At 48.1% G+C, this 27,691-nt stretch overlaps 1 protein-coding gene across 1 annotated transcript in view; it reads right to left on the reverse strand.

Moving 5' to 3' along the window:
* Positions 1 to 27,444, reverse strand: part of TLL2 (tolloid like 2) — an 85,454-nt gene extending 58,010 nt beyond the window's left edge. The window contains exon 1 of the mRNA XM_071438988.1: positions 27,221 to 27,444. Coding sequence (XP_071295089.1) covers positions 27,221 to 27,371 — 151 coding nt within the window. The 5' untranslated portion in view covers positions 27,372 to 27,444. The remainder of the gene's footprint in view (positions 1 to 27,220) is intronic.
* Positions 27,445 to 27,691: the final 247 nt, after the last annotated feature.

The raw sequence follows: 27,691 nt of genomic DNA on the forward strand, positions 1-27,691 counted from the left end.
TGAACTGATCTTCAGCCACCAAGTTGGAGCAGACCTTTCATCCATTTGCCTGTCACAAACTCTTGCCAGGAAGCCCCCATTCCAGCACCAGTACAGGTTTATCCTGGTGACAGGAATCAGCAGAGCAGTGCCCCTCTGCACACTATGGAAGAGCACTGCAATCTTCCCTCTAGCACTGGCCAGAACCAGCTGTGACAGAGTGACAGAAAGGGAGACTTTGGAAACACGGATATCCTGCCTGCCAGGAAATCACCCTCCATCCACCTCAAATACAGACTCACCATCTGAAGCTTTTATTAAAAAATGCCAGGTTTTAAGTGCTGAACGGGATCTGAACTTTGATTGAAGACCATGTCTTAGTCAAAGGGGCCCTCTTGCTATGGGGTCACACCAAGCTGTGTCACCAGCTCAAGGATCTTCTCTGCATTTGCAGCTAACTGGCACAGCTCACACTGACAGATTTCCTTTCAGTCCTTCTAGCACAGTTTTGCTGCTCTTTTTGAGCAGGTGTCCCACAGGGTAATGCAGGAATGGGCAGGTTAAACAAAGAGCACCAAGTAGGTGCCTCAGATTTGTTTCATCAATACTCACAACTCAAACTCAGTTTTCATGAGCATTCCCAGCCCCTGTGTGTAGATAATAGCTGGGTTCCCAAGCACAGGTACCTCATGACTTGTGCCAGTACAAAATATACAAGGAAGAAGTGCCTGCACAATTAACCTTGACATCTCCAATTCTGTGAGCATCACAGGCAGGCAGCTGACAGAGCCTGCCTGGCACAGACCCAGCTGTGTCACCCCAGTGATGAGCCAGCCACACCCTCTGTTTGGGCCTCAGTGCAAAGCCAGGATGTGCTCTGAACCCACCAGGAGATCAGTCACACCTGCATTTCTACGGCACCATCTCTGTCCCCACCCACATCTCTGCTGTCCATCATGCACCTTATGGGAAGGTCCTGGGGCACCAATTAGCCCCTTCTGCTCTAGAGCTGACCATACCACATCCAAATAGAAGAGAAAACCAATGTCCCTCCCACCTGAGCCACAGGAGCATCTGGCAAGGGGTGCTGGCCATATGTGGGCATGGTAACACATCCCACCTCCTGGCAAACAGGAGCTCCTCAGGCACTGGCAAAACTATGCCAAGTTGTTTTTGAGTATTGGCAGAATGCTTCCCAACCTAACAGGTTGGGTGGTGGGAGATTTCATTTTCAGGGCTGGCCAGGCTCTTGTTTGGGCTTACACTGTGCAGTCTAACAATAAGAAAATAAATCAACAGATCAAAGCAGGTTCCCAGCACCTCCATATTTCTTTTCTCACAGGCAGACAGGTCTGTTGCTGAACCTCCTGCTGGCACAGGAACCAGCAGAACAATATTCTGAACTATGCTAAGATTTATACCTTAGAGAAAAAACTCAATGCATTCCTCAGGGTAAAGTAACAGCTGGGTCAGAGGGAAAAGCAAAGCCTCAAAGGCAGAAACCAGTGAAAGAGGAGAGAGAAAAAATCCCAGACCAGCAATCTGGAAATAGAGCCAGATCACGAGCATCAAACACTCAAAACAAAGGAAGACGGGAAACAAGCAGCTAGTTAGCAAAGAGCATTAATACTGCCACATTCAGCCATTGTGTTTTCATCCAGATCAATTTGTTTCTCCCCAGTAAGAAGGAGCAGAAGTCTCCCACTGGCCAGCTTTGGGGATGAGCTGCCATGGAGGCTCTGGTGGTAACAGCTCCTCTCAGCAAGGCTGTCTGGAGTCAGAGCTGGTGTCTGGCATCAGTGGGGCTTCCTGGCAATAGGGACTGGGCGATTCTGTCTTCACTGGGAAGTTCACCTGTCCAGGGAGCACATTTTGTTTCAGAAATTGCTCTCAGTTTGTGTAGGAATGCCTATGAACCTGGTCTGCTTCTAAATGGCAACAAGTATTTCAAAAACATCAAAATTTCCTGGGAATCAGAGTCCAAACCCCTATTCACATTTCTGCAGAAACCTAAACTGCTAAATTATCATGTGTAGTGCTCCCAAAGCACCCTCTCTTGGGAAGTGATCTGCCAGAAATCTTGATTCATATTCAATGGATTTCCTTTCCTGGAGGGTGACAGTGCAGGAATAATAAAATACTTTGGGCTTGAGTTTGTTCAAAACTGCAAACATACATGTGAGCCTACACAATGCCCAGCTTTGCTGTTCCTGGACTGAATACCATGTTATTTTAACCAAGAACCAAGGAATAGAGCTTGCCAGAATCAGGTTAGGAGAAAGGCGTTTTCATTTTAAAATTCACATCTCTCCTGCTGCTGGTGACTTCCTCACTCAAGGTCTTCATCTTTTCCACTTCAGCATGATCTTGTCACACCAATCCAGTAATCTAAGAACCCATTCCCTGTAAAATGAGCAGTGCAGGAGGGCATGTGTGAGCACACAGAGCTGGAAAGCCATGCCGGGCAGCTGGAAATCCATGCCACAAGCAGCTGGAAATCCATGCCACAAAGCAGCTGGAAATCCATGCCACAAAGCAGCAAAGCAGCTCCCTCTATGGGCCCTGAAATGGTTAAACACCTGCATCTTCAGAAGAGAGCCTGCCCAGGATGGGCGGCTGTGCCAGCACTCAGAGCACCTCACAGCTTTAGGATCTGCTCCCCTCTAATGAGGGGGCAAACCCAGGCACCTGGCTTAGCCCCTCATGCTTCCATAGGAAGTAAATTAAGCTGTGGGAGTTTCATAACACTGTTTTCTGCTCCAGGTGATGGTGCAAGTTCCATGGCAATGCTGACATGAGATAGGGATCTGGCTGTGCATCTCTGAATTTTTCTCCCTGAAAGCTGTACACCCTCTGCAGAGTGCCTCTTGGCCACATTTTTTGTGTAGGCAGGAAACAGCCTTTAGGGAGAAGCTGTCATGGACTCATGAACACATGCAGTTTGAGCTCTGCCCCAACACAGACAGACAAACAGCCTCAAAGCCACCCCTAATCAGGTAAATTCACTTGGAGACCTCACTCCCTTTCAAGCGAAACCAAGCTCAGCAACTCACTTGGTTTTAATGACCAGGCAAGTCTGGCCCCCTCCTGCTCCCTGATGGACACAGGTATCCTTCCTGGATTCTGTCCATTCCACCACAGCCATGATTCTCCAACAGCTTTTGTCACACCCTGCTCAAAGTTATGTTGGTTAAATGAAGGCAGCAGACAGAGACAAGAGACCCAAGAACCAGCTGTCTCCACCCCTGCCAAGGCCTGCACCCCACAGGGCATACAGAAAGGGGAACCAGGAAACAAAACCAAAACCAGATTAAAGGATTTTGTGGTCTGATCCTAAATGATAAGACCCATAAATAACACAGGGGCACTACTTGACAGAAGAAGCCCTTTCTCCAGGTGCCTAGGGAGTGACCCTTCTTAGCTCAACCTGCAAGGCAGCAATGCTGCCTTGGAAATCCAGCATTGCTTCAGCTGCCCTTTAAGAGCAGGAAATGGCAAGGTTCTGGGTAATGAAATCCAAGAATGCTTTTGTCAATTAATTATGGAGAAAGTTGAACGACACAAGCCCCATCTCACCCCCTTCATCATTTTTGCTGCTCAATATAACTTTAATTAATCTTTCCTTTGGCAATTTGAAGGAAGGGTGAGCACGCTGCAAACACCCACTGAGTATTAAATTGATTTTCTGTTTTATAGTCCTCTTTCCCTCCCTATTGGCCAAGCTGTGATTTGTGCCCCTTCCCTTGGAGGCATTTTTTTCCATGCTAATATAATCCAAAGCCCCAAGCAACAATAGCATCCAGAAAAGTAACACTCGGCACAGCCCATTACTTCAGCACAGCCTCTGCCAGCACAGAGAAGATTCTCTCTTGCTCCCTTTTCCCCCACGCCACAAAAATTCAAAGCAACCACCTAATTTCCATATCTTCATCATTTTTGCCTAAAAATCTGACAATGTTTTTGTCCTAAGTAACTAACACATCAGGTCCCTGTGGTTTCCTGCCTGCCATTTGTAGCTGTGCATCTCAATTACCCCAGCACTAATGGAAAGCCTGTTCTGCTGGCAAACACAACCTCCTAGGTGAGTTACCAGGCTGCTTTGGTACTGCAGGTACCTGGACCTAAAACCAGAAGGGAGGAAAAAAGCTCAGCTGAGGTCCCCAATAACTTGACTTGGTCCCTAATAATCCCACCTTGGGCTCGTGGGGCTGCAATCAGGATCTGTAACAACAAGCACACCCCGGTGCAAGGCAAACCACGTGCAGCCCAGCTGTGCAGCAATGGAACTAACTCTTCTATGGGACTTCTCCTTTGCCTTGTAGGGACCCAGGCCCTGACTGTCACCAGTCAGCCACTTAAGGATGAGAGCAGTTAGGGATCACCTTCTTACCCCAGCACACCTCAAGGACAGGCATGGAGACTGGCTGCCAGGAGTTTCTGTCTCAGGAATTCAGGCTCTTTTCCATCACTACTGGTTTTGGTACCATGACCTTGGAGATCTTGACCTAAAATATTCCATGTCCCTTAGCAGCTGTCCCACAAGATTTTCTGAGCCTTATGGCCACCAGTTCCAGTCTGCTGGGAGGAGACATCCAGGTCAGACCTTTTCCTCAGATAATTCCATATCATGGGACTTGCCCTGGATTTATTCTTCAAAATTCAGACAAGAAACATAACTTTAGAGATGACAGAATAAAAATTTGAGACTAAAACTCTTCTAATTTCATTTAGAATGGTTCAGTGGTTAATTACTGTCCCCCTCACCCCCACCCCAAGCACATTTCATTTCAAATTGCATCATTTGGGGAGGGATGTTTTTCCTTCAGGTGGCCAGACACACACAGGTGTCAAAACCTCACTGTTCTCACCCCAAACACTGCAATAGGGGAATAGGTGACCCCAAACAGGCAGAAAATTCCCTGTTGTCTGTCCAGCCATGGAAGAAATTGGCTCATGGCAAAAATGAACAGAAGAGGAGCTATGAACTGAGCTGCATCCTCAAAAAAGGAAGGTGGCAAAGCAGGCCTGATTGGAGCAAACTTTAAGGCAGGCTGACAGTTTAAAACCACATGGTCCTGGATGAAAGGAGGCAGTTCATGATAGATCACATCTATTCAAGGGCCAGACAAGGAAAGCAAACATAGGCACATTTTACTCATTGTTCTTTTTCCACCAACACCAGGAGAGGAGTGCTGCAGCACGGTTGGAAGAGAAAAAAGAAACGGACAGCAGGCAGGAAAGAAATGGGAGCTATTTATGGAGGATAGCTAATTTGAGCTGTTTACAGACTTTCCTTCTGAAAGCTCAGAGATGGGAGGGTGGGCAGGGAGGTGGTTTCAGCCATTAAAAATACAACGTGAGAATCCATTAATTTTCCATAGAAACAATGTCGTCACAGAAGCGAGACAAATCCGATCAGTCATGCAAATGTGCTGATGTTAAATTCTCAGGCCTGGGTGGGGAATTTGGGTTGCCAAAAACACCACAATGAAGAGATCAGAATGAGATTAGAAGCCAGAGTGGCTGCAGCACTGACAGCATGGTGGGGGCATGGGAAGTAATCAAAGGCAGCCCACATTACAGAGGAGTTCGTGCCTTAAGCCAGGCACAGGTGCCCCAGCAAAAAAGACAAGAAAAAGTCATCCTGGCATGAGATCTCAGAAACCAGGCAAATGCCACATTTCTACTCTGCAAACCAGAAAGGACCACAGCTCACTCCAGGGAACAAAGGTCTCAGAAACCACAGGACTGGGGCCCTCACAAGCTGCAAAGTCACAGCACTAGCAAAAAGCAAGAGGTGATACCAGAGGAAAGGGGTGAGCACAGCCCAGCAAAGCACTAGGCAATTCCAGTTTTAGAGAGAACTGTCCCAAGTAAGCATCAGCACTGTCCCAGGCACATGCTGAGCTATGATGAAGTCTTAAACATTGCTTTTATGTTGTGTTAATTAGGGGGAAAAAATGTATTTCCCCTCCAATAAAACAGACAAAAAAAACCCTAAACAAACAACCAAAGACCCTTTCTTCACTCTTCTCTATAAAAATCAAACTTTGCAAATACTGCCTGGAAGGAGACACTACACGTGAAAAAATTACAGTGGCACTCTCAGCAGGAGGAGTGGAAATCACTCACCCTGGCAGGGAACACAGCCCTTTCTTGCTGTCACCATCCTGGACTAGCCTCACCACAAATATTTAGAGGATAGAAATAACCTTGCAAAATGAAGCGTTGCACCCCCTGTAATACACAAAACATTCCTAGAGTAACACCTGGGACAAGGATGCTTCCCAGAGAGTCCCACCACCAGCAAAAACAAAGAACCACATGAATAAAAACAAATGAGAGGTCAAAACACATCACAGGTGCTCCACCCAGGTTCATCCATCAGTCAAAGTATCAGTGTTTGTCCTCACAAACAGCTGCTTGATTCACCTGCTCATTTTGAAGATGCATTGGTTTTACATTTGAAACCTTTGGTGCTACAGACATGGGAATCCCCTCCACACAAGGGCTGCTCCTGCTCATCAGGTGGCTGCTGGTGTCCACAAGCCCAGGAAAGGGCTCAGCCCTCCAGTGTCTGAGAAGGGGCACTCACATCACACTGTGCACCTCAGCAAACTCCTTGTACCACCCACTTGCCCAGAAACAGACATTTACCAAGTAACCCACCTTGGTCACTGAAACCTGCCTCTATTGCCATAGATTAAAGACATGGCTCCCCCAGGATGGGACAATCCTGCAGGAGACAGTGGTGCCCCAGATGGGTACTGTGCTGGAAGCTCAGTGTAACACAGCCCACAGCATGGGCTGCTCAAACTACTCTTGGTTCAGAGAGACACTTGGTTCTAGAACCCCTAAAGCGTCCCAATGCCCCTCTGGTCATTCCCTGCCCGTTTTAAACCCCTACAAGAAGCCTGAAAAAAAAAAGGTGATTGCCTCATCATTTATACAGAGTAAACAGGATCTCTTGCATCCCTTTCTGTGTCTAATAAGGCTCACCAGCCTGCTCAAATGCCTCTCTGGAATTGCACCTGTGGACACAGAGCAGAGGATGGAGCCAGCCTGCTCTGGCAGGCACTCTTCCAGTCTGCTTTGCATGGCAAGCAAGACAAATCTGGCAGCAGCACACCCCTCTATAAATACTGCACTGTGCAGACACGCCTGTGCAGCACACAGCCCTCACAGGAGAGGTCTGCATCCTGCCATGGCTTTCCTTCAGATGGTTCTGATGTCCAAGAATGTTCACTGCCCCCTCCCCCTGTTCTGAGCATCCCTGCCATAAATGCTCTGTTCTTGTATTTCAGTGTCACTGTTCCACTTCAGCTAAACTCAGTCACCCAAGCATCTACAGCAGCAATCACTGATTTCTCAGTGACTCCCACCTTGGTCTATCCCATCACAGCTGGCATGCATAAAGTCTAAGTCCTCAATATGCAAGGGCATTTTTACGGTCACAGCCATGCACGCTGCAGTGAGCATCTAGGACTGTGCAGCAACACAGCCCTCCCTCTGTACACAGCTCCACACAGCTTCAGAGGCTGCTGGAGCTCCCCTTACAGAAGCACCAGCTTTGGGTGCCACTTCTCACCATACAAAATTGCTCTCAAGATTCACACCCAAGAGTCACAGCAGCCAGTTTTCTGTTTTCTTCAGCGAGACCACATTACACTCTATTTACCAAGATTGCTCAGAAAGGTGTAGAGCTGTGCTCTGATCACACTTTGGAGTTTTAAAGTAGGTTTGATAGACCAGGATACAAGTTAAAGATGCTAGCAAGGAAGTCATGCACCTTGTCTTCTTCTGACACATCTGATCCTGCTCCAGCTATGAGCAGCCACAAAAGCAGTGAAAGGTTAAGTGTGGTTACCTCCATTCACATTATTTATGCAGTAGGTACCCATAGGAAGTTGGTCTTTATTGATACATTCTTTAACATGCTAGTTCTGTTTTAATTCAAGCACTTAAGTACATCTGGGTGAGGACATGTTCTCACTTCCCAAGCAAGGCAGCTGCACCCTTCACTCGCTCAGACATCAGCGATGAAAGCCTGCTCAAGAACATGCATCTGTTTCACGCATGGCTCATATGGCTAATTTAAACACTTTCCATATGTTGCCAAAGAGCTGTGACCAAATGCCACTTGCAAATAAATGAGAAGATTGTCTGGCATCCACAGAGAAAAGTTTCATCTTGGAGCAACAGCTCCTTTGTTCCCAGGTCTGCCTGGGCATCCCCAGCCTCTTGCACAGTCAGATGTTGCTGACCAGTCCAAACACTGCCTCCTCCTGGGATCATGCCACTGCAGCAACACACATCACAGATCAGGGTGGGTAGGCTTTGGAAAAGACCTGTGATGAACACTTCAACATATGGAAATCACAGAATCATAGAAGGGTTTGTGTTGGAAAGAACCCAGTTCTAACCACCTGCAGTGAACAGGGACACTCTGAACTAGATCTGGTTGCTCAGAGCCCCATCCCACCTGACCTTGAGTGCTTTTCATGGATGGGGCAGCTGCCACCTCTCTGGGCAATCTGTTCCAGTGTTACATTAACCTCTATCAGGGTATCCTGCTCCTTCTTCCAGAAAAAGTTACGTACCCATAGAACAGCCATGATTTTTGCTCAGTCCTTATCCAGACATTTCCATTGTGCACCAGGCTATAACTGTTGGAACTGTTCAAAGCATAAATGAAGCTCTGTGGCTGCATGTAAGCTATAATTTCATGTTTCTACATGTTGCTGTGACACCAGAAGCTAGCACTTCACTTCTAAAGTACACACAGTGGCTTTCCTCTCTATTGCTGCCTGCCAAGAGGTCAATTGCCATGTTACAGCTAGACCACATCAAACTAATGGTTTGTAGATGTGTAGATGGGAGGACTGTCAGTAAGGCCTTCACCCAGGGTTACTGCTCTCCAAGAGGTAGATCCACTCAGAAAGCATATAATAAATATCTCTGTTTGGAAACAGACAGGAAACTAATAGAAGGATTAAAATTTCAAAGGGGAAATTAAATGGATGCCACTATTTTCCTGGTCAACAATGACACGTTGTACTTGCACCCAGGGAAGTGCAGTGCAGAGCCTGTGCCTGCTGGAAGTAGCCTTGCACAGTAAAACCCACATTGTCTCTTCAGACAGAGCTTGCTGGAGCAGGCACCAAACAGGTGCCTCAAAGAGCCATCCAAAGACACACTTCTCAGCCTGTCCTGAAGAAGCGATTATTTTATGGTTACAGAATCCAGGATAGAGATGTCCCAGATCTCCACCTCAGTGCTCCACTATTAGACAGACCATCCACTGCAGACCAGCACCAATGTGCTGGAGCTCCCCTCCCTTTCTTGAGGGTGGAGGGTGTCCACTCCTTGGCACTTCACTGGCAAAAAGGGCAGTCAGACCAAGTGGAATACGAGATGATCCAGCTCCACACTGCCTTGCACTGGGGGCTGTCTCACAGTGCTCAAGGGAAGGGGATCCACACTCACCAAAGCTATCCTACTCCTACATCTAGTGGCCACCTTGCAGCATCTCCTCCCTCTTTGGGGAAGTTGTTGGGGACCACAGACACAGTTAACAGAAAATATCCCTCAAATCTGATATTGGGTGAAGCACATGAAAAATTACTGATGCAATTGATTCACATGGTTTCCGTCACTCAGAAATTCCTGCCTATCAAGGGGAGGTGTGGGATTTGCACATAACCGACTCAGACAGCTGCAGATTTCCATAGGCACTAAATGTCTGCAGGCAGAAGCCACTCCTCATGTAATCCCATTAAACAGCTGGAATGAATGAAAATGCTGTGCAATTCAGCATACTAACAGCAGCCACCCCTGCTTCCTCCACCATTAATGCAGGGTCCTCTCCAGTTCAGCCTCTTCCCATGGGTCCAAATTACAGGAGTTATTTCATGCCCTAAACTTTGCAGGAAGCCTGGAGCACACGTGAGCCTACAAGAATGGAAGGCTGGTGTCAGAAAGCGCTCAGAACACATCCAAACTCCTCATCGGAGTCCTCTTCACTTTTGGGGATATCACTGCAAAAAATACAAGGCTTCTCATGAACAGAAATCAGTACACTGGAGATTGGGAATAGAATTAAAATCAACACACCATCATCTCCAAAGGCAAGATGGTGGAACTCACACAAAATATAATTGCTTGTAGATTGCAGGTCCAGACCAGAATCAAAGGCTCTGGAATCAGGAGGATCTCAGGTGGAACCTGTTTGCCATTTAAAGGCCTTTCATGGCATCACTGTATCACACCACAGCAGATGTGAAGAGCCAGCATAGAAATATAATGTTCAGCACTTTGAAGGAGGCATCATTAATCCTTCACCTCCCAGAGAAGGCCAGAGATGAGCTCTGATCCCTGAGGCATCCAGCAGAAGATGATATTCAACAAGGCTTATACTTCATGCATATGCAAATATCCTCTACCTTTTACACTGTCATTAACTGTTAACTCATCCTCAGTGCTTTCCAGTCATATGTGATTGTCAATACATGAAATTTCCTGCAACCTCATGGAAACTGTAGGGTCTCTCAGGGAAGGTTAACTACAGCCATGACTCTCCAGACAAGCAAGCAGGATGAGACAGGCACAACAGAAATACCAACAACTGTAGATGGTATGCAGCTTGCAGAATTGTTCATTTACTCTCCCAGAGGCAGCTGGGTTTGTCTCTTTACATCCCATCTTCATTTCCAATCACTTGTTCCTATGGACTTGTCTGTGCTACCACGAGCATTCAGAGGACTGGAAAGTAAAAAACCTTTTGGTTCTGAGTAAAAACCAGATCAGTCCCTCTTTGTATTCAGTTCCTACAGCTCACTGATACTGGGAGAAGGAGGATGAGAGGGAAGACCATCTTCATCAACAGCAGCCCAGCTTTAAATTGGAATAAAGAGTGGCCAGGACTGCAGCATCAGTGGACATGGCTGGGCCAGAGAGCACTTGTTGGACCCTTAGGCAGTGCCCAGCCCTCGCTTTCCAGTTTTGTCCTGAATACAAAGCATCAGCCAGAGATACTCATCCCAGGCCTTCACAAACATTCATAAGCTTACATTGTAAATATTCAACTATGTAAACATTTAAATCATAAGCATTTCTGCTGGCCATCCCCCTCTGGAACACCTCAGCTGCACCCTGTGCATTAGCCCAGTCTTTGCCAAAGCTCTGCTCCCCACTTTGTGACAGCAAGTACTTGGCACTTTTGCAAGTGATCCATCTGCTCCTGTGCCAAACACCCAGTAAAGCACAAGGCTAGCAAGGATCTTTTTTTCATCCTTGCTCTGTGTGTACTGCCATGACTGCAAGAGAAGAGAAAGGATGCCTGTCCAAACCAGTGCCCTCTGCCCCACCACTGGATCTATTCCTGAAGCAGTGCCATGCAATCACAAGATTAGCAACTATCAAACACATAAGCAGGGTGGGGCTGGAGGTGTAAAAGCAAACTTCAATTTTGACCTTTCTCAATTTTAATAAAATATCATTACACAGACAAGTTATTCCCCTGACAAGCTGTCTGTGCCCTCTGGATAGCAAAGTCTTGTGTCAGGAGTGTGCCTGTCTTTGAAGTGGGAGGCTGCAGTTTGACAAAAGCAGGGAGCAAAGGCGAGAGGGACCAGAGCTGCTGTGAGGCAGTTGCCAGAATTTAGCAGTGCCAGTACAGCCTCTGTGCTAGCCTTGCTTTGAGACAACTAAGCCCTTTTTGGCTCAGGCTCTAAAAACACTTCCCAGCCACAGGCAGACTAGTCAGGGAAAATTCCAACCCCAAAACCAGCAAAGGAGAATCTAATTCCTGTCCCACAGCTTTAACCCTGAGCATCAGCAGCAGGCAGGGTCATCAGCCCTGCTGGAAAAAAAAAGGAAGGCACCAAAATAGAAAGTGGCTCATTTACTGCAGGACACTTGTCCTGGGTTAGAAAGAAGAGGTGGTGCTCAGGTGTTTGCTTCAGTGGCTGCTGGTTTTCAATCCCTCCTGCTCCTCCAGAAGATGCCAAGGACAGAGGATTAGCTCAGCAGGAGAGCCTGAGGAAGCAGCAGCAAACTCCTTTCTCTGCCACCATAAGCACAAAGGACAAGAACAGAGATTTGCCTCTGGTTCACCCTCTCAGAGCCAGCTCTGGATTAGTGGAAAGCAAAATGCAGGCACTTTCCAGAAGGGCTGCCCCCATCAAAAAACATTTCCATCTATTCAGCTATTCTAACAACCTAGCAGCAGCAGATCTGCTCCCCCTCCTGTCAATCATCCCTCTGCAGCCACACCAACACCCGTCAAATGCCAGTGCTCCCTGCACGGCACACACCTTGCACAAGATCAAAAACCACCATAAAGCAGCATGGCCCAACATGGAGGTTTTCAAGCTGTGCTTTTCTTATTCCCCTCCAGATTTTGCACAGACCTGCAGTACTGTGGGGAGCAAACCTTCACATATCTAGGTGCAAGAGAGGACAGAGCTCCCTCACCATCAGACACCAAAGAGCTGAAAGCAGGCAAATCCACTGGCAAGAAAGGGTATTACCAGAGTCCAACAATCTGAGGATGTTGAGAAAAGTAATATTTGAGGGAGCTCAGAAAACATAGTTCAGTTTCCAACGTAGCATATTCCTCAAACAAAGCAACTAACGTGCTGGTTAGGCAGGAGAAGCTCACAGTGTTCTTTAATACCAAAAGTGTCCCTGCTGCAGGACATGGCATAACTGTCACACAGGAACTGGGGGTCATTGGATGGGGAACCATTATTTCCATGGCTGGTGATGGCTTCACATGTCTGGCTTTGTTTCCCTGCCAGGTCTGACTGCACAGAAAAGATTAGAAGTGTGCTACAATGGGAGGGAGGGCAAGGGAAAGGGGGAACACATCAGTGTATTTCTTTGAGCTTGTTGCTAATACACCCTGTTACCCCCACACACCTGATGATGAAAATCTGTCATGACTCATGTGAAACCTCATCTGCTCCATCAGTCCTATACAGAGTACAACCAGCCAAGTTTGGGGCAGAAAACCCAAGGAACTTCACAGATCTGAAGCAATAAATAAACCCCAAAATATTCCCCTGAAGAGGGAAACCAACGCACTACACTAAATGCACTTGCTTCTGCCATCAGCAGGGAGTACTGAGCATGAGCTGCCCAAAGGACTGGCACTGCCACTTCATGCTCTCCAGGTGCCAACAGAATGAGGACAGGCTGTGGACTTCCACAAGCTATGAAGTGTCCCTATCCACTGCTCTTTAAAACTGCTCTTCCTGGGTCACCCCTGGCTCCTAAGTAGAATCCCAAAGCAGCTGAAAGCCAGTTATAAGTTTGTATGATCTGCTGCAGGGCACTGCAGAGAGGCAGTAAGCAGCTCCCACAAGGTGTGGAGCACAGCTGCCTGCCACTGCCTTCAATGCTCTCCCTCCTTCTCCACAGCCAGTGCGATCTTAGACTTCTTAAAGAAAGGAATTTTCCTTCAACAGCAAAGGGTGAGCATTTTCTGCTATTAAAACCAGCTGAGTTCCTCTGAATCTCCCCAAGACAAGAGCCAACGTGGGAAGCCTTGGTGTAAAAGGAAAAAAGAATGGAAACAGGTAGGCAACACTAACTACACCTCTGAGACACCAGATGCTCTGATTCCTTCACAGGTGAGGAAGAAAAGAGCACAGGGATGCTGCAGTTAAGCTCTGGTACTTCTTATTCCAGCAGGCTATGGATGCTAAAAGCTTACAAAGAAAGCAGGTGGAAGACAAAGCTACCCAATGACATTAAAGGCAATGAGCCATCCCTGGACAGGGGATTGTGGAGTCTGCAGCAGCCAGGGAGACTTCTGGATGTGCCACTCTGTCTTACCCTGCTTTTCTCCATCTCCTTTGGCATTTACTGCTGCCCCACTGAAACAGGTTACAGAGTTTGTTTTGAGGCAGATCAGTCATTCTTAAGTATTAGCAGTACATTTCTAAGGGATCATTTTAGCTTTAGCAAAGCTCCAAATATAAAAGAACATATTAATAAAGGCCTTGAGAAAGTATTTTCCAAGTGCCTTTCCATGCCTTTTGGCTCCCAACTAACTTTAAAATTCTGGTCTGAATGGTCTTGGTGAAAAAGGATAATTTTCATAGAGCATCTTTAACAAAATGGCAGAGTGTAATCATCTCTCTGGGATGACACTTCTCTTAGAGAGAAGTCACAGTAAAACATGCAGTATGTTGGACACTGAATGACAGGGCAAATTTTGTAAGCAGGAAAGAATACCATGGTCACCAGGTGGGAAGCTACTGAAGATGCAGAGTCACAGACCACTCTTCATGGTTGGAAAGCCCCAGTTCCCACCACTTACAATTTTATTCTAGCCCACCTCAGAGAGCACTAACAGGCTGAATAATTCCTGCTGGCCCCAGAGCACCACAAATGGTTTCACAACTGGAAAGGTGTTCGAGGCAAAGACCTTGCTTTGAGGGTCCAACTTTCAGGCAGCAAGAGAGAGAAAGGGAAAATGCAAGGCTGAAATCAGCTCAGACACATTCAGCTGGGCCCAAGCCTCCAGCAGTGGGATTTATTCAGGGCTTAAAGCATTTCTCTGGGACTCTTTGTCACAGGAGTGTAGGTACAAACAAACGGTAGCTGGGACAAAGGGAGGCAACACACATTTTATTAGTAAAAAGTTAATCGGCTTAAAGTGTGCAACTAAATAAGCAAAGCTTACATTAAAGTGACCCACCAATAAAAGATGCCATGGAAATAAAGTTATAGGAAATACAATATAGTCTCTATGTTCTTTTGTAATCCATCACGATAAATATTCATGATTCTGGGTTAATGGGGTATGCAGCTCTCAGCCACCACAATAGTTTTTTGTTTATTCTCAAGACCATGAACTTTGGAACCATGAACCTGAATTTCAGGACTCTGTATTCATGCATGTTAGCAAAATTCAGGGCAAGGCAGGGTGATGGAGACAAGGCCAGGACCTTGGCTTGCGACAACGTAACAGAGTTTGCTGCAGTTTTTGACAATGAGTAACGAGAGCCCCAGGATGCACAGAACTTCCTGTGGATCTGTCACCCTCCCTGCCTCCACGCCAGCAAAAGCAGGAGAGAAGAGGCACAAGCCTGTCCCTCACTTCCAGTCCATGGCTCATTCCAGAGTCTCCCTGCTAAGAAGACAATGCCATCCTCAGACCAGCCCTTGAGGAGGCAGAAGGTGCTGGCATCACACAGCAGCAGCCAGAGCAGAGCAAGGCCCACTCCTCACACAGAGGAAGGAAAATCTGCACACCCCTGAACACAACCCTTTGAGCCTTCAACTGAAAGGACACTTCTGCTTTCTGAGAACAGTCCTGAAGGAAGAGGACACCAAGCTCCAGTCCTGCATTCACCAGACAGAACACACCGTTCCAAAGTGTGTTTTTTAAAGAGTCCCAAGCCTCTCTAGCCAGGCCCACATCCAGTTGTTCCTCTGATGGTGCCACCCTCTGCAGCATTACCAACCTTCCCTGTTGTGCTGAGACCTCCAACCTCTCTACTCCAGCCTGCATTGATGTGGACAGAGTACAGAGCCCCTTTGGGGTTAGTGAAGGACATGTAGAAACTTAAATAAAACCAATAAAAAACCAACCATCACAGACTCAAAGTTCAAAGCCTTGAAAGCAGTAAGAGGAAAAGAACTTTAAATGTTTGATCAAAGGCATTTTAAGACATTTTATTTTGTTGTTGTTTTTTTCCTCTCAGCTGCTTACAACTAACAGCAAAGACTATGATCCAGTAAGGTCTTCAGCAGATTTCTAGTGTATTCAACTGAAGCATTCACCCCCTTTCCCAGTAAAAACTTGCAGTTACCTTTTTCTTCTTTCCCCACACATAATGTAGTGAACCATGAAAGCAAGGCTTCCAACAGCCTGGCACCAGAGTCAGGCCCTGTTCTGCTGAGAGCACAGCTCTCCACTCTGCACCACCCTGCATCAGTCTGCAAACAGAACTCACCCCTTACTGACCCCTCGGGCTTAATTGCCTCTTTCAGGGAGAGCACAGCCTAAGACACATAAATAAATAGGACCTTTTCTTCGTGCACCTTTCCTTAGGACAATCTAGATGACAATCCTTGCCACCCAGAGCTCTGTTCTCTATTTGGGCAAAGCTGATCACTGAGATCAGCTGAACGTGAGCAGCCCTAGGACCAGTCATGGCTTCATAATGACCTGTCCTGTAATAGTGCTAACTCCCTTCCATTTTAAGCCTTTGATGTTTCAATTGCAATAGTTAAACAAAGGACCAGCACAGAACATTTATACATAAGGAAGAGGAATTTAGCAAGAAGCATGGAAGTTGAGAAATTAACACAAAAGATGAAAGTATACTTTTGGAAAGAAAACTATTTCTCCAACTACTGAAATATCTGCCTTGAATCACAGAAAGGCTCTGTCTAAAAATCAAGTACATCAGAAAACAACAACAGCCTTCTCACAACCAAAGTTTCTTGCTGAGACTGCATGTATTTAGCATTGTAATACTTGGAATATTTTATCTTTACCTGCAATAGCACAGAGATGGCTGCTCAGAGGGAGAAATACACAAATGTGCACAGGAGGAGGGGAACTGGCTGGGAAGCAAACACTCTGCCCATGCCCTGTGTGGAATTTTGCACTGAATGACACCCTTCTGAAACAGGGGACACCCTCAAGCTCTCCCAGTCAGATCCAAGGAGAAACCTCTTCCCTGCACAATTCCCACTACCAAACTCTGTAACAACAAACCTCTGGGACAGGCCCAAACCTGGCAGCTCCTTCCATTTCACCACAAAGCACCAGGATCCAGGCACTGCCACTGCCCAGGAGGACACAAAGAGCAGGCACACGTGATGGTTTGAGGTCTCCATTTCATGCACGCTTGCAAACCCCATGGCACATGAGTTACACCTCTGCCAAGAGATGAGGGATTGTACGATGGGCAAAGAGAGAAAAAGATGCTCCTTTCAACATCAAAACAAAAGAGGGCAGCCAGGAAGTTTTACTCCTCATGTCAACATCCTATTTCCAACCAGAAGCTTGCCTTGACAACAAAGCTTTCCAAGAAAAGGCAGAGATGTGGGCACTTGAGCAGTGGCCTCAGGAGATCCCAGCTCTTTGCCCAGGAAACAGAAAAAAAACAACCCAAACCAGCATATCACGTATCACCTTCCTACTGAAGCATGAAAAAAAGGAGAATATATGGCAAAAGAGGCCAACGAGGAGAAAAGCAGAAATCAATGGGATCTAACAGAGCGTGACGGAAAATCACTTCCCTCATAAAAAGAGGTTACTCACCAGGTTAATGAATCTTTTCTGTTCTGTACTTAGACACCCAGGAAATGGAAGGGGTCACAGGAGCAGTGTGGGTGGGAATGAAACCCCTAGAACATGCTTTCAAGAACAATCAAAGGTTAGAGATTAAATCCAGACAGCAGTCCACTGCACAGCACATCAGCAGCTTGGCACAGGCACCAGCTGCAGCTCAGAGTGTCACCCTTCCACCATCAACAGCACAGCAAAAACCAGACTCCTCTTCCAGGGCAAAACCAGCCTGACAGGCCACCCCTGCCCCCCAAGGGGTCAGCCCCAAGAGCCAGAGCATCTCTGCCTGCTTGGGTCAGCAGTAGCAGCACAGTCAAAACAAAATGGTCTATGGGTCTCTGATGCGAGTAACTGCAATAGAACCATGAAAAGCAGACTCCAGAAATCACACTGTGCAAATCACATAGACAGCTCTTGGTCCCGTGGCCAAAACTTCTCAAAAGTCACTTTATATAAAGTTCTGTTCCTTACCTTTGTTGGAAATGCACAAGGGGGGAAAAAAAACTCAAAACAAAGAAGAATCTGGGCAATGGCAGAGTACAAGATCCGGTGATAACAGAAGGCTGAATTAGACTTCTGGAATATCAAACACATCTGAAGCCCTACTGGCAGCCCCACAAATAAAGCACAGAGCCTTGCTGCTTTATCACTCCCCTGCCCACATCTAGTCTGAGCTACTGGCAACAAGTGACCCAAGGAATGGATCTACTTAGGTCCAAGGTACTCAGTGAGGAAAACGCAGGTGCAGAGTTCCATCTTTTTTCAATGCCACTGAACTTGTAGGTTACTATGTTGGGTTCCCCCACTGCCTGCAAGAATTACTTTCCAATGGAAGTTTCTCAGTTTGGCCATCTTGACTCTGGTACAGCTCAAACACCTCTGCCAGGCAGCTGTATAAGCTGCTCCTTGTTAACTACACACTACCCAATTTCTGCAAGAGAGACATGGATAATGCAGCCAGAAACCCCCTTTATTACTTATATTAATGCAGTCTCAGGTTAGATTTGTTGCACAGGATGGCTGTTCAAGTCAGAGTTCCATGTCACATCATCTGCCTTCATGCCCAAGGAGCCACACCACAAGCTCTAAAGCAGACCTAACACTGGCATTTCTGTGAGTTTTGACTTTGCAAGTCTGATGAGTTTAAGGATTTTTATATCTGTGGAATTTCAAAGCAAAACCAATGCCTTACTGAACCAATACCTTCATCACACCCATGCTGCCAACACACAGCAGTGTGGACAATCCCTCACAGCAGATGTCTGTCCCTGGAGCTGGGACAAGCCCTTCTGTCAGCTACAGCCACTGTTAGTGGGAGAAGGACACAGTTTGTAATTACAGCTGTCTCTTTCAAAGTCTGCTCTTTGAAATTAACAGCCTCCAGCAGATCCCATCTAAACTCAGCATGTAAAATGCCAAACAAACCAGCCAATTTTGCCAAAGTTCTGAGCAAATGGAAGTGCTGCTGATTAGGCACTGCTGTTTGCAGCAATGCTGAGTTCAGTCACACTGATGGAGGAGTGTGAGACCGGCAACACCCACAGTGACACGAAAAGGGGAGAAAGGCAATTCTCAGCACCCAGTACTGTATCAATCATCTCTCCTAATAAGGAGGCAGAGGGACCCTACTGTACTCCCAACAGCAACTCTCAGGAAGATAAGATAAAGCACTTAGCAGGCTTAAATCTCCATCTTGTAATATTGTGGTATTATTTGCTCTGTCAATAGCATTGAGGTTTGTGGATGGAAAAATTAAACAGATGCTTTTTACTTGAGTGCTGACATTTACATGAACACAAAATGACTCGAGAGGACATGAATTTCCACTCGGGTCTAAAGTTGGGCTGATTCATGGACCAGCAGCAGCTGTGGGTCTCTATTTGTACCACTCAAACCAGAGGCTTGAGAAACCAGGATTTACCAGTTGCTGAGATTTCCTGGGGGCTTCCTTCTCAACATGCAATTAGAGATTTCTCTCCATTGCAAGCTAGGCTGACCCAAACTGGCCAAGAAGGGGCAATCAGTCACTGAGAGTTCTTTAATAAAGGGCTTCCTTGCACATTTTAGCAGTTTCTATTGACAGGGAACCTTCCCGTTCAGGAAGTGCTAGAATGGGAACATCAAAGAATGACTGGAGATCAGCACTTCTTGAAGCTCAGCTGCAACAAAGGAGAAAAAAAAAAAAAAACCAAACCAAACAAACCCAGAAGTCCTAGTAGCTGAATCAAAACAACAGCCAGTTTCTGCTTTGTCATCTATCTCTTCTGAGTACTGAAATCACATTTCAGCACTAGTTGAAAGTGGTTTTGTTACAGCTTAATACCTGCAATACTCCTGATCCAAGACAACAGAGTCATTCAGTGTCAGAGGTGCCTCCTCTCTGCCAAGCCTGCCCATCTCCAAGTCAGCCCATAGACTGCCCTGGCAGGTCAGTGTCCCCCCAGTGCCATCATCACCCTCTCAGCACAGACAGCTCTGCACTCTGAGTCACAGAAGGCAGCCCTGCATTCCCCTCCTGCTCCTCAAGGGAAGAGGAGCTGGGCAGAGCAGCCCAATTCTTACAGCCCACAGGCTGCTGCACAGAGCTGGCTGGGCAGGGCACAGCAGCAGCACTCACAGCAGGGCTGCTCTGGCACAGCAAGGACAGAAGAACCTGCTGACCCCTGGGAGAAGCCTGGGGGAGAGGGCATTGCAGAACACCTGGGGCAGGGAGCAGAGAAGGATCTGAGCAATTCTCCAGGCAGGGTTTGGAGAAGGCTTCAGCAAGAGGGAGACAGAGGAACATCTGAAATGAATCTGTAGAAAACACAGAGGGAAGCAGGCAGAGAGCACAAAGGTCTCTGCAGCGAAGGCCGGGGAGAAAAGAAGGAAATGAAAGTGTCGGGAAGCAGGTTGGAATGTATCAGACACAGCACTGCCAATTTCCCAAGGACTAAGGTGTGAGCCTAAGCAGGCTGCAGTGGGTACCCACAGCCTCACAGCTCTTCCCCAGGCTGGGCCAGAGGCCACTCACCTGGGAGACACCCACAGGCACAGTGTTAGCAACAAGAACGAGGTGGGTTACCAATAAATGCAGCAACTTCTTGTGTTAACCAATGGCAAGGCACACTACACAGGTTAGAGCAGGAGGAGAATAAAATCTCCAAGCACAACTGCAAAGGTATAATGTAATTACACAAATGCAAAGTGCATCCAACCAAAATCCTCAGCTTCATGCACTTTTAAATCCTGGAAGACTTAAAGCACAGTTTCTAAATGGCTTTTTCTGGGACTCTGTGACTTTACTAATCTTATGCTACAGAACAGCTGAAGAACAAGCAGCATTCTGTGATCCCACCTGTGCAGGCTATGGTTTAGGGCAGACACCTGTGAACTACACCCAAACTTGGAAGCTCAATAAAAGCTCTGGAGAAGTATCCATGACAACTGCAAGCACCTCTTCCCCACCCTACGAGACGTTTTTAAGGGGGGAAAAAAGTCCTCCATCCTAAATATGCCCATTTTTGTCCTGCCCATTGCTAAATCCCAAGGTGTCGGTGTAGAACAGAGGATTACATCTCTTACAGGCCAAGCAGATCCAACACACCCCAAGAAGTGCCAAAGATCAGGCATGATTTAGTCAGATCCCAAGAAGACAGGTAAACACAGGAAGGACTTCAGACCCAGATCTCAAGTTGCAGTGATCACAAGGTTTTGCTCTCCAGTTCCCCAGGCCACTAACTTCTCCACTGAGGAATCTCAGGTGCAATAAAAGGGTTGCTGGATATTATTTCTTTAAGCCAGAGCCATTAGCTTGTGCTCAGCTAGGATTATAATCAAAGTCACCTTAAACCTTCCCTTTGAGGAGGAAACTTCTGCTGCAGCTCTACCTTGCTGCAAAGCACCTCCCCAATGGCAAACAGCTGCATCACTGAGGAGTGACCCCAGTAGTTTTCACCCACCTGTTTTCCGTTCTGTAAGTGCTGTCATCTCCCCAAAGCAGGTAAATTAAAGACTGAACAGTCTGGTCTCATTCTTTCCCAGACCACCCAAAAAGAGTCAATTTCCTCCTTGAGTATTTAACCCTTCCTGCAATGTACCAGGGAAAAAATGCAAAGGGAATGATTGCCAGTGAGAGCTCTCTCCTTCCTCTATAAAAGTTTCCATCAGCTCAGCACTGAAGATTCCACAGACGGGGTCATGTCCCAGACCCTTCTCTCAAAGCTCTCCTATAAGCACTGGTAGCAAAAAAAGAAATTTCCCTTTTCTGGAAGGCCATATACCTTCTAAAGTCAGGAGAGCAGGACTCAGCCCCCAGCACTGCCACCACCCCAGTGATTGCCCCTGGGAAGGACATGGCTCCCACTGTCTACTACAACTCAGACCCCACACCAGAGCTCTGGTACCTTCACCACAGCTGCACTGCCACTTTCCATGCAAGCCCAGAGGCTTCAAAGCTGTACAGAAAATCTGTAAGATGGAAATGCGATTTCTTCACAGGATTCTGTGATTCCCAAGCAAAGGGCAGGTTGGCACACACTCTGCCAGTGCTCCCACCATTGCCAAACTAAACAGGACCACTTGCAAGATTGCAGGAAAACTCTTGTCAAGGAGTGGGCTGGATCCCTAGCACAGCCTGCAAAGAGCTTTCTGGTTGCCCTGCTAACACGGTGGGTCCACACTTCCAACCAGGAAAACAGCATCTGCATCCCACTCAAAACACAAGCAACATTCTAATGACCCAGGCTTTACAGATGCTGTCTCCCCTTTCTCATTTGATTACCCCCTCGAGGCTTTCAGTTCCTAAGGGCAAATTCCTCAGCTGCCCACAGAAATGTCTGCACCTGACTTCAGATGTTTGCACCACAGCCTGAATGAAATGTGCAGTCTCCAGAACAAAAGGCACTGTGCCTTTACAGAGGAAGAGCTGTGAGGAACAGAACAACAATGAAGCACAATTTACAGCTCTCAGGACAGCACTAGGTGTGAGAACTCTAAATACATGGGGCATTTAGAAGTTAGTGGATCAAATCAGCAAGCGGAGCAGGAACAAAAATGCATAGCAGTATCCCATGATGGACAAGCAGCATCCACACTTAAAGGAGCCTTGGCATGCAGGAAAAATGATCTATCATTGCCAAACTGCTTCTCTAATAACTTTTCTAGTGATAAAGAAGGAATTGCTGCTCAGTTGATGCCACTTCACACCTCTTGCCCCAGTTCTTCCCATTTTGAGCTCATATCATGAGAACTCCACAAAATCCATGGGAACTAATTCACTTTCTAGGTGCTATGTCCCTGCCAGAGCCCTGCTCTGTTTTGCAGCCTCTCCAGGCCAGGCTCTACTCAGAGCACTGCAAGCAACGGCCCAGAGCAAAAGCCATGGAGAGATCAAAGCCTCATGGAAAGAAGCTGAGCTTGGATGCAAGGCTCATCTGTACCTGTAAGGCAGCTGCTCTTTGGTCCAGCTCTCCTCAGCCACACAAACCCTCCTGAAGGACTCCTGAGACACAGGAGGCAGCAGGAGCTCAGGAGCACATGGCTGGGCAGGCAGCTCTGCCAATCCCTAATGCAGACACCTGCACAGAGGAACACTGCCTTTGGCCTGGGGGTCCTGGCTTGGCCAGCCTGGAGTCAGGACATCTCACACCAGGATGAACTGCCCAGGGCAGAGAGAAACAGGACTCCAACACTGGCCCTGGAAGATGAACTATTGCACCTCCAGCTCACCAAAGTAAGGAAGTACCATGTTAAGAGCTGAAGTATCCAGGAATCAAGATGGTGAGACCAAACTGCAGCTTTTTCTCCCCACCTGGCAAGTGGAAAAGAGCCTCACAGGAGGTTTGAGCTGGAAGAAAGGGATCATCAAGCCTATAAACATCCAGAGGGCAAATTATTCAGTGCCCAGCTCTCCCTCCTATTTACACCCACCTCCCCTTGTTGACTTAAGTTGGATTATCCCCAGAGGTCACTTTGAACCTCAGAGATTCTGCTCTTGACCTCAAATTAAAGTTTGTACAAGCTTGCACCCAAATAACCACCAGAACAAATTACAGGCTATTTAATTCCTTTGGTTCCAGTTTGTCTGAGGAGTCTCAGAAGGACATCCTTGTTTTGTTTAGAAGGCATCCACAGTTCCTCCTGCTGCCTGCCTGTCATGCAGCCTCACTCACACCTGCACACTGGCCTGGGGTCCTTAACTGCATCCTCTGAGCAGCAGATCCATCCAAAGCACACGTGAGGCTTATGACACTGTCCCATCTATTACAGAGCAGTTCTGGGCAGGAACCTTTGTACTATTCCCTTTGAAAGGCTCCAGTGAGCTGCTACAACACTCAGCAAAATCCACCCCACAGAGCCAACACTGCCACCTTCCCTGGCAGCTCAACCTGACAGTGCAGTGCCGCCTCAGCTGCCCCTGGATCAGCCACTCAGGCAGCTCCTTGGTTCCTTCTGCCTTACAAAAAGGCAGGAAAGCAGCCCCATTGGGAAAAGAAAATCCTGGATGGGTGGAGTTATAACACATCATCTGAGCCCATGTGTGGGCACCAGTAGCTCAGTGGTTGCAGTGCTCTAGGAGGTTACTGCCCTGTGCTGTCCCTCCTGCCTTGCTGCAGGAGATTATTACATCCTCCACTAATGCAACAGAGAGGAGCGTGTGCCAGGAGCATGTTTCCACTCCCAGTCCAGCAGAACAACCATCGACAGCCTGCACTCAATCTCAGGGCATGAGCTGCAGGGGTAAGGAGCTGCCAAGCTTTACATTGTAACCTGGCAGATTTAAATCCATAACAGCTTCTGGGGCACAGCCATTAGCCCACAGGAAATTAGAAAAAATAAAAGATAAATAAAAAGAAATAAGTAAAGCACTGTAGTTCTAGCAGCTTTGTAAATCATGCAAGAGGAGCAACAGCTTGTCTTGACCACAGGCTAAGAGCCTGCACAATCTGCAGCCACAGGAGCGTGCACAGGAGCCTGTGCCTGCAGCAGTGATGGAAGCATCACCACAAGTCTCAGAGTGCTCACAGTCTCTGTTTCCCCTTGCAAAACATACCAGACACCCGAGCATTTCACAGCAGGTCTACAGCATTGCCCTCTCCAGTCACACTTCTTGACAGATCCCAACACTGTCCCACCAGTGGAGGAGCTCAGGCCTGAGGAAGTTAAGGAGATTTGTCACTGCTGTAGTTCATCAGGAACAGAGTGGGATACACTTCCCATACAGGCATTAGCCCAGACAGGCCCTGTTAGACAGACAACCCTACTAATGGTGCCTTCACCCGGTTTCACTAATAGAAATAGATCACTTATCAATCTCAGCTAACCCTTTGAGAGGGTGTCTGCAGCAGAGAGCATCTGCTCAGCTCCACTAGGTGCTGATGGTCTAGGACAGGATAGGAAGAAGGCTGTGAATGCAAGGCAGGGTCTAACACAGACCCTTGTGGTACAAACCTTGTTTGGTTTGTCTTTGAGCTAACTTTAAAAACTGGAACTATCCAGCACACAGAGAGGTACACAGCATGTAAGGAGTGTCCTGTTCTCTAAGTGCTCTGCAGTTTAGGTGGACACAGCCACATGAAGAGAAACTGGATCAGAGAGCCTGGAAATACAGCCAGCCAGGACACACTGAAAGAACCAGAGCCTCTTTCTTCCACAGAACACAAGAGTGAAACTTGAGAAAGCCAGAAATGGTGCTCACCAGAGCAGGAGGCTGCAGCACAGCAGAAGGCACTGTACTGCCCTCCACACACGCACACACTGCTGAGGAAGGCAAACTCAAGCTGCAGCCTCAGGTCAGGAAGCCAGGGCGGTGCTGGGCCTGGCAGCCCCCAGCACAGGCAGCTGTGTGCCAGCACAGCCAGCACCACCAGCCCGCTCCTGGAGGAAAAGGAATCACCTGTGTGACCGCCACAGGCCTCGTTCACTCCTCCCTTGCTACTGGAAAAAAGACATTGGAAAAGCATAAAAGGCAAACACTGAGAAGTCAGAAAATAAAGATAATTTCTGTGATTGATCCTGCCTGAATTGAATTAACAGGAATAACACACACAAAGTTTTTCTCACCACCACAAGAAGAGGTGCTGATGTAAACGAAGGGAGGCTGTCCTTGGCAGTCCAGGGTTTTTTCTGTGTGCATGCAGAAGTGAGAGGAGGAGAATTTGGAAAATCAGGGGACCGCAGGAGGAACAACTAAAAGGTCCTGCAGTGAAGGCAGGCAAAGGGAAGGCTGCGGAAATATTTTTTTCTCTCTTTTCTGCCACAGGTTCCCTGTTAGATGCAGAGAAGTCAAAGTAAATGTTCTCTGTGTGGTCCTTAAAGGAGCATTCCTCATCCTCCATGTACCTGATCTGACATCAGCACCCAGCAGTCACAAGGGCAGGTGAGGCAGCAGAGATGATGGTATAATTTTGAGGAGAAAGCAAGGATAATACATTTTCAGATGGGAAGGCTGAAGCACTGTACCTGTAGCTCTCCAAGTCTAAACCATAGCTGTGTCACTAACAACTAGTTTCACTAGCAAGAGAGATCAATTCATTACCATTCAGAAGCAGACACAAATACAGTAAAGCATATTTGGGCTGGATCCCATATTCATTACAAAGAATTAACCTCCACACACACACACACACACCAAACTATATATCAAATGACAGATGACTTGCTGATCAAGGGAATGTTTTGTGCAAAAAATACTCTCTGGAGAGGACTGAGCTGAATTTTGGAAGGAAACCCACCACACTCAGCCTACGTACAAAGCCAGTTAAACTTGCTGTACCAGGCAGAGAAGCTCTGAAAGACATTACATTGACAGAGTTCGTCTATGTGAGCAGATACGGCTGCAAGTAGTGCAACAGCAGGCAGGAGAGAGCTGATAACAGGAGAAGCTATCACCGAGGGACACTGAGTAACAGCCAGGAGCACATTCAGGGGCAAAGCCCCGACTCAAGAGAGCAAGAACACCACCCACGAAGAACCACCTTTCTTTTTTCAACTCCTACAGTATTAAGAAAACAGGACTTCACACAAAATTATCTGTAAATGTAACACAACTAACAAGGTATCAGTTGTCAATTTCTCAGCAGAGAAGCAATTCACAAGACTACAACATTCTCCAATAGCCAGAACCAAAACGAATTACACTCGCATCAAGAATACCTCCTAGTTTTCCAAAGAGAAAATCTAAGTCCATATTCTCTTTAAATTAAGGCAATGCAACATTAGGGACGACAGCAGCTCTTTTGGAACTCATAAAAAGCAACGAGCTCAGAACCAGCAGAGTGCAGTCTGTCAAGGGAACGAACAACTCCAAGAAAGGGACGGAGGGAGCAGCTGGAGGCTGCCTGGAGAGGATGTGCAGAGCGGCACCCAGGCAGCTGCGGAGTACCTGGGTGCCCGGCTGGGTGCGAGGCGGGGCGCGCCGGCTCCGCACCGCCCCGGGGAGCCCCGCCAAGCGCCGCCGCTCCGGGGCTCGCACCGCAACTTCGGGCCGGACAGAGCTCGGGGCAAATTCCAACAGCTGCCAAAAGGCAATGGAAATGCACAGAAAAAGCCAAAAGGGTTGAGGGCGCGGGGGGAGAACCCCAACCCCAAAATGCGAAGCACGGCCGGGTTTCCCCGGCTTTGCAGAGGGAATCTCGCGCGGGAGGGAGCGGCACAGGTGAGGCAGCGGTGCGGGACTGTGAGGCGATTTACAAAAAAGAGCCCGGCATAGCCTCCCACCGGGACTACAGCCCCCGGACAGCGGGGCAGCCCGCGGGGTCCGGGAAGGCGGCGGGGTGCCGGAGACGCTCCCGGCCGGCCCGGGGGGCTCCCGCCGCCGCCGCGTGAGCCTGGGCACGGATCGGCCGGGCGGAGCCGAGGTACCGCGGAGCGCCTCGCAGGGACACCTGTCCGCCGCCGCCGCGCTTCCAAACTTCTCCCAGAGTTGCAGCCAGCCCGCTTCCCTACCGGCTTTGCAAGGGTCGCGGTACTCCATCAGCTCCTCCGCCGTCTCCGGTTCCCCCAGCGTTAAGGAGGCTCCGGGTGCGCCCGTGCCCGCGGCAGGCAGCAGCAGGAGGGAGAGCAGCAGGCGGCGGAGCGGGGCGGCCCCGCGGCCCATGGCGGCGGCCGGGCGGAGCGGGCGGCGCGGCTGCCCGGGGTGCGGGCACTGCGCGGCCACAGCGGGCCCGCGGCCGCGGGGGGCGCCGCCGCTGCCACTCACGGCGCCGCCAGCCAATCAGCGCTGCGCCCGCGCCTCGGCCCCGCCCCGCCCGGCAGCCGCTGCCTCCCGCCGCGCTCGGGAGCCGGAGCCCGACGGCGGCGATAACGCTCTTCAAACACTGGAAATTACTAATAGTGCCCTTAGATACTACTGGCGTTATCTACTATTACTTTCCCTCAGTCGGTACTTCAGGGGCAGCCAAAGAGAATTAGCTCGTC

The sequence above is a fragment of the Agelaius tricolor genome, unplaced genomic scaffold, assembly GCF_023055355.1.
Source record: "Agelaius tricolor isolate 1412-34295 unplaced genomic scaffold, bAgeTri1.0.p SCAF_13, whole genome shotgun sequence".
Classification (NCBI taxonomy): domain Eukaryota; kingdom Metazoa; phylum Chordata; class Aves; order Passeriformes; family Icteridae; genus Agelaius; species Agelaius tricolor.